The 17,073-nt window shown below is 41.0% G+C and overlaps 1 protein-coding gene across 4 annotated transcripts in view; it reads left to right on the top strand.

Moving 5' to 3' along the window:
• ITPR2 (inositol 1,4,5-trisphosphate receptor type 2) overlaps positions 1 to 17,073 on the top strand; it is a 401,023-nt gene that overhangs the window by 60,942 nt on the left and 323,008 nt on the right. For all 4 annotated transcript variants that reach the window (XM_075121545.1, XM_048825997.2, XM_075121548.1 and 1 more), the window contains exons 3-5: positions 9,780 to 9,895; positions 11,425 to 11,511; positions 15,166 to 15,324. In XM_075121545.1, the coding sequence (XP_074977646.1) occupies positions 9,780 to 9,895; positions 11,425 to 11,511; positions 15,166 to 15,324 (362 nt within the window). The remainder of the gene's footprint in view (positions 1 to 9,779; positions 9,896 to 11,424; positions 11,512 to 15,165; positions 15,325 to 17,073) is intronic.

Consider the following 17,073-nt stretch of genomic DNA (forward strand, 5'->3'; position numbering starts at 1 on the left):
ATTTCAGCCATCAATATAACTGCACCAAAGTAAACCCAATGTTTCCTGATACAGAATCCTTTGAAGTCAGTAGTAGGTGCTGTTAAAAGAGGGGAGTGCTACCTCGAGTTTATACACCCTTATGCTCCTGCACCCTCCATGCACAGCCTGTCTCTGGTCACCCTAGGACAGATAGCAAGTGTGAAAAATCGGGATGGGTATTAGGTTGCCTATATAAGACAAAACCCCTAATATCAGGATGGTTCCAATAATTGGGATGGTTCTGATAATATCAGGATATCTGGTCACCCAACTCTGCCCTGCTCTCCTCCTATCCCTGCAACCCAGGCTCCTGCCACCTTCCCCTGCCCCCTTCTCCTCTCCAATCTCTCCCACCAGCTTCTATCCCCATCCCCTTTTCCTGCCCCTCACTGCTACTTCCTCATACCCCTTCTGGCTATGTTCCTCTCTCCCTGTCTGTTTCCCTCCCCCCTCTGGCTCCTGCAAACCTCCCCCCCCATTAGTCACCCCCCTGCATTGTAAGTCAGGCTGCTGCTTCCTTTTCTCGGCTGCCTGGGCCCAGCAGGGGGAAGCATTGGAATCACAGGAGAGAGTCTCCCGTTCTCAATTCCAGTACCTGTTCCAGTAACAGATGCAGAGTCAGCCCCTGCATCCCTAGGATGGAGCATGCTCAGTCGCTCTGGAGGGATGGTGCATGTGGAGCCTGGTCAGCACAAGGAGCTGAGAGAGGCTTGAGTATGCTTAGGGAAGACGGAATCTTTGCTCAGGGAAGACGGAATTTAGCCACCAAGCTCTTAAATATCTGCTGAGCATGTGCACCAATGTGTTTTTTCTCTAATCTCGTTCTCAGAAATGACTGAACTGTTTTAACAGAAACTTAAAATAAATAAATCAAGCTTAGGCAGACACGTGGCATGAAAAACTTAAGCCTGAATGTTTAAAATTTGGCAAAGTTATAAGCAACTGACAATAGGGTCTAATAACATGACGTGTTGGGCAACTTTAACTATCAGTATTGCTACCTGCACCGGCTACACTGTTATCATTGGTGGCTGAAATAGGGATGGATTCTTAGGAGCCAAGGAAGTGTGAGAGAGTTTCTAATATTGCTCTTACTCTCCGAGAACTGGCTCTGAAAAAGGTATCATGGGGGACTATGATTGTTGTTTTTTCAGTGATGCTTTCTCAATTTTGCTCAGTTTTCAAATAACCGTGGGTTTTTTTGTTTTTCTATCTGCCATACAGTACCTCTCCTATAGCGTTTGCACAGTTCAAAATTGAGTACTGAGCTGCAGGGCTGAGTTGAAAGCATGTCCCAAAATAGTATACAGTTTCATTTTTGTATGTGTGTTGACTTTCTCTTTTAGGGTGAGTGGTGCTGCATTATGTTTCTATTTCAGATCACCTGGGATTGAGTATTGTTCAGTTAAACAAAGCTGTGGTTGCCTTTCCTTTTGGGGCTATTTAAAGATACCATGTGCCAAATTCTGCTCTCAGTCACAGTAGTGTAAATCTGGAGTAACTGCACTGATGTCAGTGGAGTTACTCTAGGCTTACACCAGCATGAATGAGAGCAGAATTTGGTCCCATGGGTGTTTCCTGTAGTCTGTTGTCTATTCACAAGAGCTCTTAGTATCTTGTGGTTGAATTATGCCCTACTGTGTAAGGTGCTGTGGGCTCTCGTTTCCTGTTGAAGTGAAAGGGTATTGAGGGGTCTCAAAACCTTAATGGAGGTGCTCAGCACCTTAAAGAATTAGCCTCCTAGTGGTTATGAAAGGTGCTGGACTGCCAGCCAAAAGTCCTCTGTCCACAGAACAGGTACAATGTGGGCAGCAGAAGTGCAAGCTTTCTTAAACTGCAACCTCAAACATACTTCAATTAATTTAACATGTAGTTATCTCCATTGGGAAATACTTTTAGCCTCCAATAGACTACTATATACAATAGACCACAATTAAAAACACGTGCAGCACAAATATGGCAGCACTGGGGAGCACAAGGCCCTTCACTGGTATCATGAAGCATAGAAATGTAGGGCCGGAAGGGGCCTCGAAGTCATCAAGGCCAGCCCCCTGTGCTGAGGCAGGACCAAACAAACCTAGATCATCCCTGACAGGTGTTTGTCCATCCTGTTCTTAAACCTCCAGTGATGGGGATTCCAAAACCTCCCTTGGAAGCCTATTCCAGACCTTAACTAACCTTGTAGTTAAAAAGCTTTTCCTAATATCCAGCTTAAATCTCCCTTGCTGCAGATTAAGCCTTCTTGTCCTACCTTCTGTGGACATGGAGAACAGTTGGTCACTGTCCTCTTTATAAACAGCCCTTAATGTACATGAAGGTCCTCCCTGAGTCTTTGTGTCTCAAGACTAAGCATGCCCAGTTTTTTTTACCCTTTCCTCATAGATCAGGTTTTCTAAACCTTGTCATTTTTGTTTGGCTGGGTGAGCAGGGATCCTGTTACACTTGCTCGCTCAGGTAACATTGCCTGCCGTATTGAGCTTCTGGGCTGTTGGATTTGTGCCCCCTCTCAGGGTCACTTGGACTATCAAGTGATATCGGTTGCATCCTCTGAGGACTCTCTCCTGCACTTGCTGAGGAATGGACTCAGTATTATAAGTGGGTGTTTTCCAACTCTTGATGTCTATGACTAATAAATGACTGTTTCTTTATTAAATAAAATAAATTGATGCTAGTATTTAAATATAAAAATACTGTGGCTACCTATCAATCCTAAAACTTCTGTACCCCTCCTCGCTTTCTGAGGCATTTACAGGTGATTAATTTCTCCCAGTCTCCGACCTTGCATCTGTTTTATAAAAGGCCTTCTAAAGTATCTTTTGACAATCCGAAGTTTAAACCAGTTTCAGGAGAATTGTAGAAGAGGTGGGTAGATTTATAGTAATCCTAGATTTAAAGATGACCTGCAAAGGAAAAGAAAAATTGGCTTGTGCCCTTTTTGGCTTTTATATGATTTCGGAAGTGAGTGTGTATGTGTGCATGAGAGTGTTTTTCTTTAGACATTCCGATTATGTCTGGGCTGGAGGATTTAATAATGGCTCGATATCTAGTAAAATGGTGACATCACAAGGGTGAAACAAGTGAAAGTTGAGCAGTTGAAGTGGCATGGGCTTTTTAATTGTACTGTTTAAACAATGTTTGTTTTTTTGTTAAGACCTATTTAACTTCAGTGACTCAACAGTCTGTTAAATAAAGGAAGCTTTCATTAGAGTCATCTCTCCCACTTCTTCAAATAACGTGGTGAGAGTTTACAATAAACAAGGCTGAAAGTGCCCAGAGGTCCTCCAACAAAACTGGGAGAGACAATGTTGTCTAGTGGGTAGGGCAGTGGACAGGCAGTCATCAGGAGAGCTAGGTTCTATTTCTGGTTCTGCCACTGGCCTGCTGTGTAATCTTGGGCAAATCAGTACATTTTTCTGTGCCTGTTTCCCCTCCCACCCTATGTCTGTCTTTACTGTTTAGATGGTAAGCTCTGTGTGGCAAGGACTGTCCTTTATCATGTGTTTTTGTGCAGTTTTTAGCACAGTGGGGGCCCAATCTTAGTTGGGATTTCTAGGCGCTGCCATAACACTAATATTATATATTATTGTTTATTACTCAGGGAAGACCTGACTTGACACATTCACTGTTTTTTATAATGTAAGAAATAAGCAGGGAGAAACCTAAACAACCAAAAACATTCAGGGGTTTTTGCCACATTATCAAAAAGCAAAGCAAGTGCACAAGCCTAGTTTTAATGAGGAGAAAAAAAATCCTTTTATAGGTCAGCTTTAAGGCACGGGCTTGGGACTAAGGAGGATTGCATTCATTTCACAGCTTCACCGCAGTCTTTCCTGTGTGGCCTTAAGCAACTCACCTTGTGCCTCCTTTCCTATACCAGGGAGAAAATAGAATTTCCCTATCACAGAGGGAAGAGAACAGTGTATTGGGCAGATAAATGCATTAATATTCAGGAAGTTTTTAGATGTTATGGAAACGGAGGGGTGGGGCATATAAGTCTAGATGGGCTCCCCATCTTCTCTTCCCCGTTTAGTTTATCTGCACAGTGCATGGCAAGTTTTTTTGTCAAGTATTTCCTTCTGCAAGGGTTGACTCTTTTTTCTTCATCTTGATAGGTGAGTAATTAACACAGAGCATGTTTGTTCTGATTAAAATACACTTAACATCAAGTGTAGATATATAAGCTATATTTTTCAGTAAATTAAATTGAGACATTTAGTCTGACTGGGAATGGTATTTAGGAGTATAACTATGAAACAGTTGGATTACAAATGTCTGTATTTAATAAGGAAATGGTGTGATACTGCAGCATTTTTGCGTTTGCTGGTACTGACAGCTCAGAACATTGTAAAGCTATTTCCCTCTTTTCACCTATTGGTTTGTGTCAAATATGGAGGAAGTATTTCAATTGCATTACTGTTGTAAAGTCACGATGTTTGCAAGATTTGTTCATGTGATTTTTTTTGGGGGGGGGCGGGGGGGGAGATCTGCAGAGTATGTCTTTGCGTTATAAAGTAATGCTTACTGGACTTCAGAGTTCAAAATACCAGTGCTGCCAAATGCTGTTGGTGTCCCACCTTTTAGAGGAGTCGCAGGGTTGGGAGCAAAATTTCCCTGGGAGTCTTTGTGTTCCATGAGTTTAAAGAGCCAGGCTTTCTGATCGCTTTCTGCTGCTACAGAGCTTTCCCCTGGTGAGTGGAATCTGCTGTGATTTTTGATTCCTGGCTTTTTTTTTTTTTTTTTTAAAACCACTCTGAAGTTTCCTCTTGGGAGGATAAATGCTGCCATAATGGTCAGTAAAAATTGATTTCACATTAGTGTGTCATGTTTCTGTGCTATATAATAGGAAAGACTGTACATTGTAGTGGAGACATTGCATGGAGTTGTGTGTTTACACAGCTAAGAGGATATGGATGGGGAGTAACTGGGGCCTGGAAGCAGATCATACAAGATGGTGGTAGTTCAGAAAATATCAGGCATCAGGGATATAAGTGTTGTATAAAGTGCTCTGAGAATGAGAATTTATAATTTATAGAATATAGGTTGTTATGCAAAATAATAGCTGACTTTGATCTAGAGGGCAAGCCCTGGATACTCAAACTTAGTTTTTCAACCTACAATATGGTTTATTGGTATGTAATGTTTTGTATTTGTTTTTCTTCTCCTCAGAGTTCAAAGTATTGTAAAAGTTCTACAAACAGCTATCATGCACCCTAGTTTATATATTGTGGTTTTCATTGTAAATATTCCCACTTCAAACTAAAGCAAACATTGCTGCAAGGTGGCATGGTTTGCTTTGCTAATGCCTGGTAACTCTTTCTTTTAAGGAGCAGCCGCACAGAATTGAGATTAGATAGCAAAACAGTGAGGATTTTGGGTAAGTGCCAAGGAAAGCACCACCACGTTGGTTTGAATATAAATCCAGTTTCGAGCCCTTGAATGGCCAAGCAGGGCCTATTGCTATGAGAAAAAGGGAAAGGAGAAGTTTTCAATGAAAGACTGAATTTAATATAGTTTGATGGCTGCCATCTTGGTCAACATATCAGGGCTTGAACCAGGGATCTCCAGAGCTAAAAGCATGTGCTGCTACAACTCAAACTAAAGAGCCAAGGCTCCTTAATCAGCAATGTAACGGACTCTTATCCACTAGGGATCAGGCATAGAGGGGTGTGCATAATATACACTTACCAGAGGGCTACAGTAGTATCAGAAAATTAGTGTCAATGGAGATGGGCTATAGTTGATTGAGGTGGTGACAATCAGGGCCCCAAAACATCACAGAAGTAGCTGCATTTTAAAAAAATGAGAATTTATTTTGCTTCCCTCGGAAACATAGGGACTACCTGAGCCGTACTCGACTCCTTCCCCCTTGTGTTCATGCTGTCTTTGGACTTCTTGCTGTGTTTCGGTTTTGCTAACTATTCACTTGTTGAGCGTGAGAGGATGTGTACAGTGAGCCAGATTCTGTTCTTGTTTCCACTGTCGGAGAACTCCACTGAGTTCACAGCAGTGAAACTGAGAACAGGATTTGCATCTGTTATCTAGTATAGCCTAGAGATAAGTTCTGAATTTGACACTTGGATGTCACCTATAAGTCTCCAGTGATGAAACAGGATGTACTTCCTACTACAAATAATGCATATGGGACTTTCCATATCTGTTTTAACAGATTAATAGGCTGTGCTTGAGAACTAGATACAGGGTAACTGCAGATGTGAACCTCTTTATGGTGAAGTGTCGTCCACAGCTGATCTAAATAGGTGGTTAAAAGCAGCACATTGCCTATCTTTAGTTCCCTAACATCTCAGAGGCAGACTTTTTTTTTTCCCCTGATGATAACAAATGAACGGGTAATAATTACCTACATTTTAAAATATGCAAATTATTGAAAATATACAAAAATATGTAAGTTATATTTTTCCATAAATTAAATTGAGACATTTAGGCACTGATCCAACGTAGTATGAAAGCATGTGCTTAGCTTGGGCATTGCATATGCTTGTTAATATTGAGGTGCTTAGAGCTTCAGTCCTAACTGGTATTGTGTGGGAAGAAAGCATTTTTGGCAGGGTGGATAAAAATCAATGATTTAAAAAAAAAAAGATTTTTTTTTATTTGAATCGGATTTTGAGGAAAAAGCCCATCTAAAGATATCTTTGAGCTATAATGTATCTTAATTAAAACTATCTCATCGTGGAATAGGGATTATAAATTTTAATTCTATAGTATGAGACAATCTATTCATGTAATGTTGAAGAAAAGTTTTGTAAATCAGTTCCAATAGTTTATGGATTAGGAACTCAATTTTATGGGGTTCCAGGGGCTTCTGTATAGAATATTTAGGTTAATCTTCCTATCTACCCAATGGGACTCAGTGCTCAGTCTAGAAGATACCATTTTGAGAAATCTTTTGGGACCTGGAAAAGCAGGAGAGCTTGTTTTTCTTTTCCAGATTATGAACAAACAGGAAAATGAAGGTGAAGATGACTGAGTTAGCTGCAGAAGCCAATATTTTAAGTTTCTCATGTTGACCTGGCTAACAGTCGATATATATATATTAAATATTTCATTTAACAAAAACAAACCTGATTTTAAAACACTTGAATGTTTAACTAAATTCAGAAATTCATATGCTTGTTTTGTTATATTATGATGTTTGCTGTTGAAGAATAAATCCAGAAAATCCTCCAAATATTAATGATAGTTCACCTCCCAATGACTTAATAAATATCTGCTTCAATTACCTTTTGGTAAATGAAATAACCAAACAATGATTCATTTTCTGATACAGCTATAAAACTAATCTGAAAAGTTTTCAAAATAAATCACTGTTTAAAAATGTATAGTATGTACCTTCTAAAAATGAAACCTACATCCATCTCTGAGTTGTGAAGAACATGTATTAAGGTTATAACCAACAAGGATGCACTTTTGTGTAGAAATCCATGGTGAAATAGTTTTCTTGACTTAAAAAAAAGAAAAGGAGTACTTTTTGGCACCTTAGAGACTAACAAATTTATTTGAGCGTAAGCTTTCCTGAGCTAGTCTCTAAGGTACCCCAAGTACTCCTTTTCTTTTTGCGGATACAGACTAACATGGCTGCTACTCTGAAACCTATCTTCTTGACTAGTGATTTAAATCAACTTAATTTAAATCAACTTCACCCTGATTTTTGGGGGTAGGGAGAGTCTTTGAGACAGTTTATTTTGAAGTGGTTTTTGATGAATATGAATTATGCCTGTGTGAGCACTTATATCTAAGTGCAGTAATGAATAAATAAGCAAACATACCCATGGACCAGGATTCTCCAGCCTGCTAGGAAATAAATTTGTACCATATAAGCTGTGCAAAGTGGCCTTGAAACTGCCAGTGGAGAATTCCCACTCTGCAGAAGAACTCTCTGCTGGTGTAAAGGAGAGGAAGTGGCTCTGATTACTCCAGCACCAGTTGCACCCTTATCCCTAACGTAACACCCCCTCCTTTCTCTTATGTGGGTGACTTGGGAGGCATGTGGGAGCAGAGCTCCCTTATTCTCAATCCTCTACTGAAATAAGATCCAACATCAATGCCATAAGTCAAAGCTGCTCTTGTACACCTCCTCTGAAAATCCCAGCGATAGGTTATTAACATTATGATTAGAAATAGTTATAAAATGTGATCATCATGTCTCACAATATTATTTTTTTAACCTTTTAGTTTAAATTACCCAGCTTTATGGAGTGTGGAGATCTGCGTTAGGCCCACTACCACACACAACATCACATCGGGTTTTATTAGCTCTCAAGCAGCGTGGTTTTTGTTTTTTAATTCCCTGGCTATAAAATTTTAATTGACAATTGATGCTTTTTTCTCATTGATTTCTAGATGCTGAGGGTGAAACAACAATTACCAGCATTTGCTGTTTAAAACAGAATTCTTCCGAGCCTAGCTTTGATAAGTTTCTGATAAAAGAGTACATAGGAATAAAAATAGTTTAAATATTTGTAGTTCTGAAGGAAGTCAAACTTGGGCAAGTCAGTTAATCTTTCCATGCTTCTCCCCCATATATAAAATGGGGGAAAGTCCCTTTCTCCTGCCCCTTTTCTGCTTTGTCTATTTTGATTGTAAACCCTCTGGGGCAGGGGATCTCTTATTATGGATTTTTACAGCACCTAGCATAAAGGGGATCTTAACTGAGGCCTCTAAGCTCCACTGTAATTTACTAGTACTAGAGAACACACTGTGCTGTGTGATGCTGGCTGTGCTAGCCTGCTGAAAGGGTGGTCCTGTGGTTAGACGCTAACTTTGGATTGTAGAGTCGGAGTTTAATTTTCTGCCACACCACAGACTTCCTGCGTCACCTCAGACTATTCACTTAGTCTCTCTCTCTCCCTCAGTTTCCCATCTGTGAAATGGGGCTAATGCCAGATAGAAGTTCTGTCTCTCAGGGATCGTGTGGGGATAAATACAGCAAAGGTTCTGAGATGCTCATATCCTAATGTTAGAGGGGCAGTGTAAGACAGGTCATTACTGAGGTCACTAAAAATGTTTGTTGTGTATGTGACTGCAGTATTGTTGTGTACAGTCCGTGTATATCTTCCAGTTTGCCTCGAGCAGCAGAATGCCCTGTAACCAACCCTGCTACCTTGGAGTAATGAGCAGATACCATTTGCAACTTCTACATGTGACATTCTGTCTCCACTAGGTGTTAAGAAACCTTAGGTTGGAGAGCAACTTTTGTCCCTTTGATACCGTTTTGTTTACGAACCTTGGGGAAAGCACACATGGAACTGAACAGTGTTAAAATTCCTAATATTCTTTGCGTCTGAATGGCGATAGTTTTTTATTTTAGCACTGCCAACAGTATAGGAGGAGCAGATCGCTGAAGTCAAAAAGTAGTGCACTTATCCTCAGGGTTTCAGAAGTCACACACCTTCAGTCGTCAATACATATATAAAGCCATACCAGAGCAAAGAAGAATAAAGGGGGGAAAAGCATGGAATTTTGCATATTTCTTGCAGGCTTATGGCCTACAGCCCTTCAGAGAACCTGCACTGAGTGGGAGGGTGTAGGAGTTGTTGAAAGATTTATAGTTGACTCTTCTATTTCCCCCACGTTTATGGTTTCATTACTGTCAGACTGTTTTCTATCTAATCTAATCCCAGACATTGTGGTAGCTAGGCATTGCTGGAAAAACAAAACAAAGGAACCCCACCCAGACAAATAAGGGAAGCATCTTTCAACATCACTTTTTTATAGGTATTTTTTTCAATTTTCTGCAGATTGCCTTTTCAAGGTGTGTCCTATGAACCGATATTCTGCACAGAAGCAATACTGGAAAGCTAAACAAGCCAAACAAGGAAACCATACAGAAGCAGCATTGCTTAAGAAACTACAAGTAAGAGACGTTATCTGAATCTGTAGGCAGTAGAATCACAATAGAATGAAACAACAATAAAAAATATCTGGAGAATTGCCATGTTGAGTATTATGCCACCATAGCAACCCCACTTATGTACCCCTCGCTCCACCCTCCTACTGCCTTGACTGGAAGTGTTGCCCTCTACATCCTGTCTATCTTGCCTTAGACTGTCAGTCATTTGGAACAGGACTGTGTCTTTTACTCATTGTGTGAAGCACCGGGGACTCCTGTGACATAATATTCATTTATCAAATAACTGACTTAATAGGAGCAGCCCTTTCTTTTAATTTAGTGTGTCACTTTAGGTCTGAATTCTAGAAGTCAAGCGAAGGGACATTTAGAGAACCTTTCCACACCTTCAGCCTGAAATATCTCCAGTAAGACTGTTTTTATTGCTTTCAGTCTAGGTGGTGGCACTTTCTCACCTATTCATCATTGGACACAATACACCTCCTCCTTTGCATCAAACATTGGATATGAGGAAAGGGTTGCTCTGTCACTGAAAAAGGGTCTGCACAGACAGAAAAATCAGAGGGATGATGCTGGTTGGGTGAAACATGATTACCTATTGACATAATTTCACACAATGAAGGGACATAATTCAACACTACTTTCTAAAAGCAATGAAGAAAACATCCAATGGAAGGAGGTGTAGATAGAACAGGGGACTAGGAGTCAGCATTGCTTGGTTCTATACCCATCTCTGTCACTGACTCTGTTTGACCTTGAGTAAATCACTTTAAACTCTGCGCCTGGAACGTGCAGTTTGTGAGCTGAATGCTGCACTTGAGCAGAGTCCCATTAAAGTCAGTGGGGGTCTGTGTGGGTACAGTAGCCTGCCCGCATGCCACACGTTGCAGGATGAGGGCCTCAAGAAGCTATAAAATTACTCAGTAAAACTTCCACAGTATTGCAAAGATTAATTCTATAAAGATTCGTAAAATATTTTTGAGAATCTTGGGTGAAACGTACTATATAAGTGGCATTATTACTGTACGATTCTTTTTCCTGTAAGTTACTTCTGATATAACTAGTAGTGTTTTGGTTTATACTGTCCATATATTTCATGCCTTTAAAAAAAAAAACCCCAAAAACATTTCAAGTCTTAAAGGAAAAGATGGGAGGGTGGAACTGCTTCCCCCCCTGCTTCTGCCCCCCCCCCCCAAAAAAAAAATTCAGGAGGAAATAAAACACCAGGAAATATATTTCTTCTTATTGAACTTCTAAAATAGCATGCAGCTAGGACATGATCTGTAAATGGTGAATCGTTCTATTTTGGGGAATATAAACCCTGCATGATTGTATGGCATCTGTGTGTTTATAGTGCACAAAATTATGATGCCGCAAGAGACTGGTTGTAAATGGTTTATATCAATAGTGCAATAACAGCTGTAAATCGAAGAAGGCATTTTTAATGTGATGCCATTTCCTTTACTTGCTCACTATCCCAAGAGCTGAATCCTAATATTGATTTGCTATTGAAATAAATAATGATTCTTTTGCAGCATGCGGCAGAAATGGAACAGAAGCAGAATGAATGCGAGAACAGAAAGTTGTTGGGCGAAATCGTGAAATATAGCAATGTCATACAGGTAAGCCACTGAGATGCATCTGCACTCTAAGCTGAAGGGGAAATGGATGTTTCATGTCAGGGGTGATTGGGAACATGAAACTAACGTTGCAATTCTTGTTGTGTCAGAGCAGGTAAATAAAACTTGGTAAAAGTTGTTATACTGTATTTTTTTTTTTTTTAAAGATTACCAGAAGTACTGTATATTCATTTTCTAATGGTGTGCCACAATAGTATTTATCAATATGTAGTTATTGTTACTTCAGTCTGGGAAATGGATGTAAATATACATTTCCATGATGTATGTTGCTATCCTCATTGAAAAAATGCTATGCAACTTCATCTCAATCACAGGAATCATTCCTCCTTCTTGACATAACTGTGAAAGATGTTATATTCTCAAGCTCAGTAAAACCTTTCCTTAACAAACAGGGGCCTAGAGTTGAATAATCTCATTAAAGGGCTAGTGACATTAAGAGCAGTCCGAGGGAAGAGGGCAAGGGGCACGCAGATATCTAGTAGTGAGTTTCAACTGGCCTGACCATTGTATCCCAGCTCACTATTGTTATAATCTGTATCTAAGAGATGTGGTGTAATATGTCATTGGAAAGCTCATAACTCACCTGTTAATATCCTTGTGTAATGTTAGGTGCAAACAACTGATGCAAAGTTAAGGACATAAACTGAAATCATAATTAATAAAATGTGTTTGCCAGTCAAACAGGAGTCACTCCACCCTAAGCAAAGGAATGTAGTTTCACCTCTGGGCAGTTACTTCTAAAGTACTTTGAAAGACCATGAAAATGTATTTACATATCAGATCAACACAGCTAACAAGTGGGGGGAAAAGAAACGTTATCCGCAAAAGCAGCGAGGAGTCCAGTCCGGTGGCATGTTAGAGACTAACAGATTTATTTGGGCATGCTCGGGGGTCGCATAACTAGTTAGCATGCCAGAGTCTCATTCGTTATCAGAATTAACCAGACAAATCACTCCACCAACTAAGAATGGCCATGTAAATCTCCTAGTCTTCAAGGTGCCCCCAGACTCGTTGTTTTTGTGGATACCCCTCTGAAACTTTATCTGAGCTATAAAGATCAGGGAGGGGGATCTAAACCTCAAATAGTAAGCAATTGAATCCATGGATTGAATACAATATTAGTGTATCATATAAGGAGGGCCCTACCAAACTCTTGGCCATGAAAAACCTGTCACGGATCGTGAAATCTGTATCATCTAGGGTAAAAGCACACTGGGGAGAAAGTTTCTCAAATTGGGGGTCCTGACCCAAAAGGGAGTTGCAGGGGGATCACAAGGTTATTTTAGGGGAGTAGCAGAATTGCCACCTTACTTCTGTGCTGCCTTCAGAGCTTGGTGGCTGCAGAGTGGCGGCTGTTGGCCAGGCACTCAGCTCTGAAGTCAGCACCCTGCCAGCAGCAGTGCAGAAGTAAGGGTGGCAATATCATACTAGGCCATCCTTACTTCTGCATTGCTGCCGTCAGAGCTGGGCGGCTGGAGAGTGGCAGCTGCTGACTGAGGGCCCAGATCTGCAGGCAGCAGCGCAGAAGTAAGGGTGGCAATACCATACCATGTCATCCTTACTTCTGTGCTGCTGCTGGAGACATCTCTGCTTTCAGAGCTGGGCTCCCAGCCATAGGCGCCAACTTCTCCTGGTGCCGGTGGGTGCTCACACCCCTATTCCAACCCCTTCTCCAAAGTCCCCGCCCCAACTCCCCGTCCCTGCCCCTATTGGACTCCTTCCCCAAATCCCCGGCCACGCCTCTTCCCTCCCTTCTCCCTATAGTGCATTGTGTTCCCCTCCTCGCCCCCTCCCTCCCACAACTTGTTACACCGCGAAACAGCTGTTTTGCAGCTACAAGCACTGGGAGGAGAAGTGGGGAAGGCACGCTCAGAGGAAGAGGCGGAGGCAGAGGTGAGATGAGGTGAGCTGGGGGGGGCGGGGCGGGCTGGGGAGCTGCTCTGCACCCACCAATTTTTCCCCATGGGTGCTCCAGCCCTGGAGCACCCATGGAGTCGGGGCCTATGCTCCCAGCCAGCTGCCCGGCTCTGATGGCAGTAGCGCAGAAGTAAGGGTAGCAATACCATAACCCCTCCTACAATAATCTTGCAACCCCCTCACAACTCCTTCTTGGGTCAGAACTCCTAGAATTACAACTTTGTGAAATTGCAGATTTAAATATCTGAAATCATGAAATTTACGATTTAAAAAATCCTGACCATGAAATTGACCAAAATGGACCCTGACTTTGGTAGCTCCCTACATATAAAGCCTTTTATGAATGTTTGTAACACAATGGTGATTAATATAATTGTAAAATGTAGGTATTAATACCATAGGAGGAAGTATGGGTATTTATTGATATTATGTTGTAAAGTATGTGGCTGAACAAAGGGAAGAATAGTTCCCGTCCGGACAGAAGTGGGGTTGGGGGAGGAGGTCTGGGAAAAGCTATTTACCTGTCTTCTTTGTAAATTAAATGGAAGCCCCATTTATATACCGGGGGCAGCCCACAGGAATGGAAGAACAGCATGAGGTCAGCTTCCTGATGGGCACAGCAGGCTGGGCACACAGGAGGGCTTCCTGCCTCCTGAAGCAAGGTCGTTGAATTTTGGGAGATACAAGCAAGGACAGGAAGCTGTTTTAGGCATCCGTCACTAGGCAGACACACAAAGGCAGAGCTCTTGAAAGCTGAGAAAGATGGGTCCTTCAACCAAGTGTGGGTGGGGTGAAGTCTCTGGAACTGAATATAGATGAGAAACCTGCTTAGGCAAAGAACTTTCACCTAGGAGGACAAGGGAAACCAGCCCCTTGTGCTTCTGAGAAAGACCCTGACTGAGGGAAGTCTGCCACAGCTGGGAAGAGAACTGACAGATGAAAGAAACAACTTGAGCAAAGCTTGTATCTTGCTAGATTAAGTTCTAGACTTTTATTTTCATTTTATTGGCTTGTAAGTCTTTCTGAATTTATTCCTTTTACTTGATCTCACTTCACTTATGTCCTATTGTAAAATAAAACAAGTTTATTAACTGCAAACCAACTCAGTGGTGTGTTTTGAAGGGAAAGGTGTATTCACACCAGTTAAGTTAAACTGTGAGGTGTTTTTGTGTCTTTGGAGGAACAAATGAACCATATTTCTCTGACCTGTCCAGGGGAGAACTGGACATTGCCGAGCACATTGGTTTTGTGAAAATATGGGACTGGCTGTAACCAAAACTGGTGGAAGCTGCTGGGGCATTGCCGAGATCACAGCTGCTGAAGCAGGGTTGTCTAGCGCACAGCCATTCAGGGTGTGACCTGCATGCTGGTAGGCTGCTGGTGAGCTGCTGAGGTTGGGAGCTACAGCAGCAAAGCATTGTGAGGCACCAGGGTTACAGGAGGAGGGTGATGAACGCATCCCACACTGGTCCGGATTGGCACCCTGCACTGGCCAGACTGTGAGCCGGGTGTATATACTACATGTATAACTGATCACTACACTGTTTTCTTTAGGATCTTATACAGTAACTGTTTCCTTGGTTTATTCCAATGTACTTTGATCTCTTTTCTAGTTTGATTTTTGTCTTCATTTATTTGTTATGAAAAATTGCCAAAAGCTTTTAAATAAACTCCTGACAGAAAGGTAAGAGGAACCCTAATTATTTCTGTTATTGACAGTTACTGCACATAAAAAGCAACAAATATCTCACCGTCAATAAGAGGTTACCAGCTCTCTTGGAGAAGAATGCTATGCGGGTGTCTCTGGACGCTGCGGGGAACGAAGGGTCCTGGTTTTACATCCAGCCATTTTGGAAGCTGAGGAGCGAAGGTGACAATGTAGGTGGAAAATCTCAACTAAGTTGTTTAGGGAGAAAGCAAAGGGATGTAAGAAGAAGAAGAATTTCTTAGTTAATGGCATAAATCAGGACTCAAAAAGCACACAGAGTTATTTCTAAACAATGTCTTTGCTGAATATATAGTACATAAATTAAATACATAATGCTGCCTCAAATGCTAGAGGGAAGATAACGTCCAAGGTTTGGTTCTACACTGGTGATGCACAGTGGGTAAGAGTGTCAGCTGGTGTAAATTGGTGTAACAATGACATCAGTGGTGCTACACTGAATTACACTGGCTGAGAGTCCATCCCATTGTATATTGGGGGGCTTGGAGGGGGGAATATAGGAGAAGAACCCGTAGATTCTGAAATAAACTCACAAAAAGCAAGAACATTCAGCATAAAGGGCAAAATTCTGTTCTCAAGTCCATAGAGCAGCTTTCTAGCAAATATGCTGCACTTTTTCCATGCACTGAATTCCCTGTGCTCTCTCAGGAAAACTGTGCCCAACTCTAAGAGGGAATTGGATTGGGTCTTTTCCATCTCTAGCTAGTATGATCCTACTATTGAGTCCAGGCGAGTTTTACATGCTAGCTAAAGATAGAATTTAAGTAGAGATCATGACTCCAGATCTAAGAGAATTGTGTGCTAAGCTTGAAACTCAGTCCTCAAATCATGGTTTCACATCCACTATGCCAGTTCAGATCCACTTCTGACAGGGCCAAGTTCTAGGTTTGGCAGCTTCATATTGCAGACCTGACTGGGGATTCCCAGGCAGGCTCTTCATTTGTGGAGTGCTAAGCAAATCTCTCATAAGCAGTAGCCACGGACAGTAGTGCTTTCTTAGACGACAATGGTTTCTTATGAAAATATACTGGAGGAAAATGTTTATCAAGTATGCTAGAGGGAGTTGTTAGAATGTATTTGATTTGTCTGATAGGTCACACTGTAACCTTTGATTCAGTTTTCCCATTAATATGTTTAGATGCAAAATGTAAAAATAATATAAGCCCAAGGCTGGATCCTTGATTTGGTTATAGGTAATAAATTTAAATTCAGTTTAAGAACTGTGAGTGATACAATGAGGATGAAATTCATATTTTATTATATGATAAAACGAAAGCAAGCATGCATCAAAGCATAGCAGTCTAACAACTGAACTCTACATTTATGCTCACATTCCTAAGATGAAAAGACACCAAGGGGTGATCTGACCCTTCATTTAAGCTCTGTATGATGGTGTCTGCAACTCTCCATAAATTGGAAGCTACCCTATTTATAGTAAATAATAATATATTAATTAATATTAAATCCACCTTTCTACCATATGTGTTCTTCATCTGCTGTATTTAATTATCTGTACCCCAGAACCCAAATATCTTCCACTTCTTTTTTGGCTATTATCAAACAACATTATAATGATCATTTGCATCAATGCAAATTTCTGCAGTTATCAATATTCCAAAAGATCCAAAAATTCCCCTACAACACTTGCTAAAACCAGTTAGAACAAAAACGTATTTACTACGTGACCCAAGGTTATGCCTTGTGTCACTACTATTAATACTTTTTATTCACTCATACTAACAAACTTAACTTAAGCTAATATGAAGCCTAAACTTTAGGCCTAAAGGCCTATGCCCTACTTGCATTTCAACACATTTTCAGTTAGCATAAGTAAATATTACCCTCATGGCTTACAATGCTTAGCATTGTGAGATTTTCTTTTAAAAATAATAATAATAAAA

The sequence above is a fragment of the Caretta caretta genome, chromosome 1 (genome assembly GCF_965140235.1).
Source record: "Caretta caretta isolate rCarCar2 chromosome 1, rCarCar1.hap1, whole genome shotgun sequence".
Taxonomy (NCBI): domain Eukaryota; kingdom Metazoa; phylum Chordata; order Testudines; family Cheloniidae; genus Caretta; species Caretta caretta.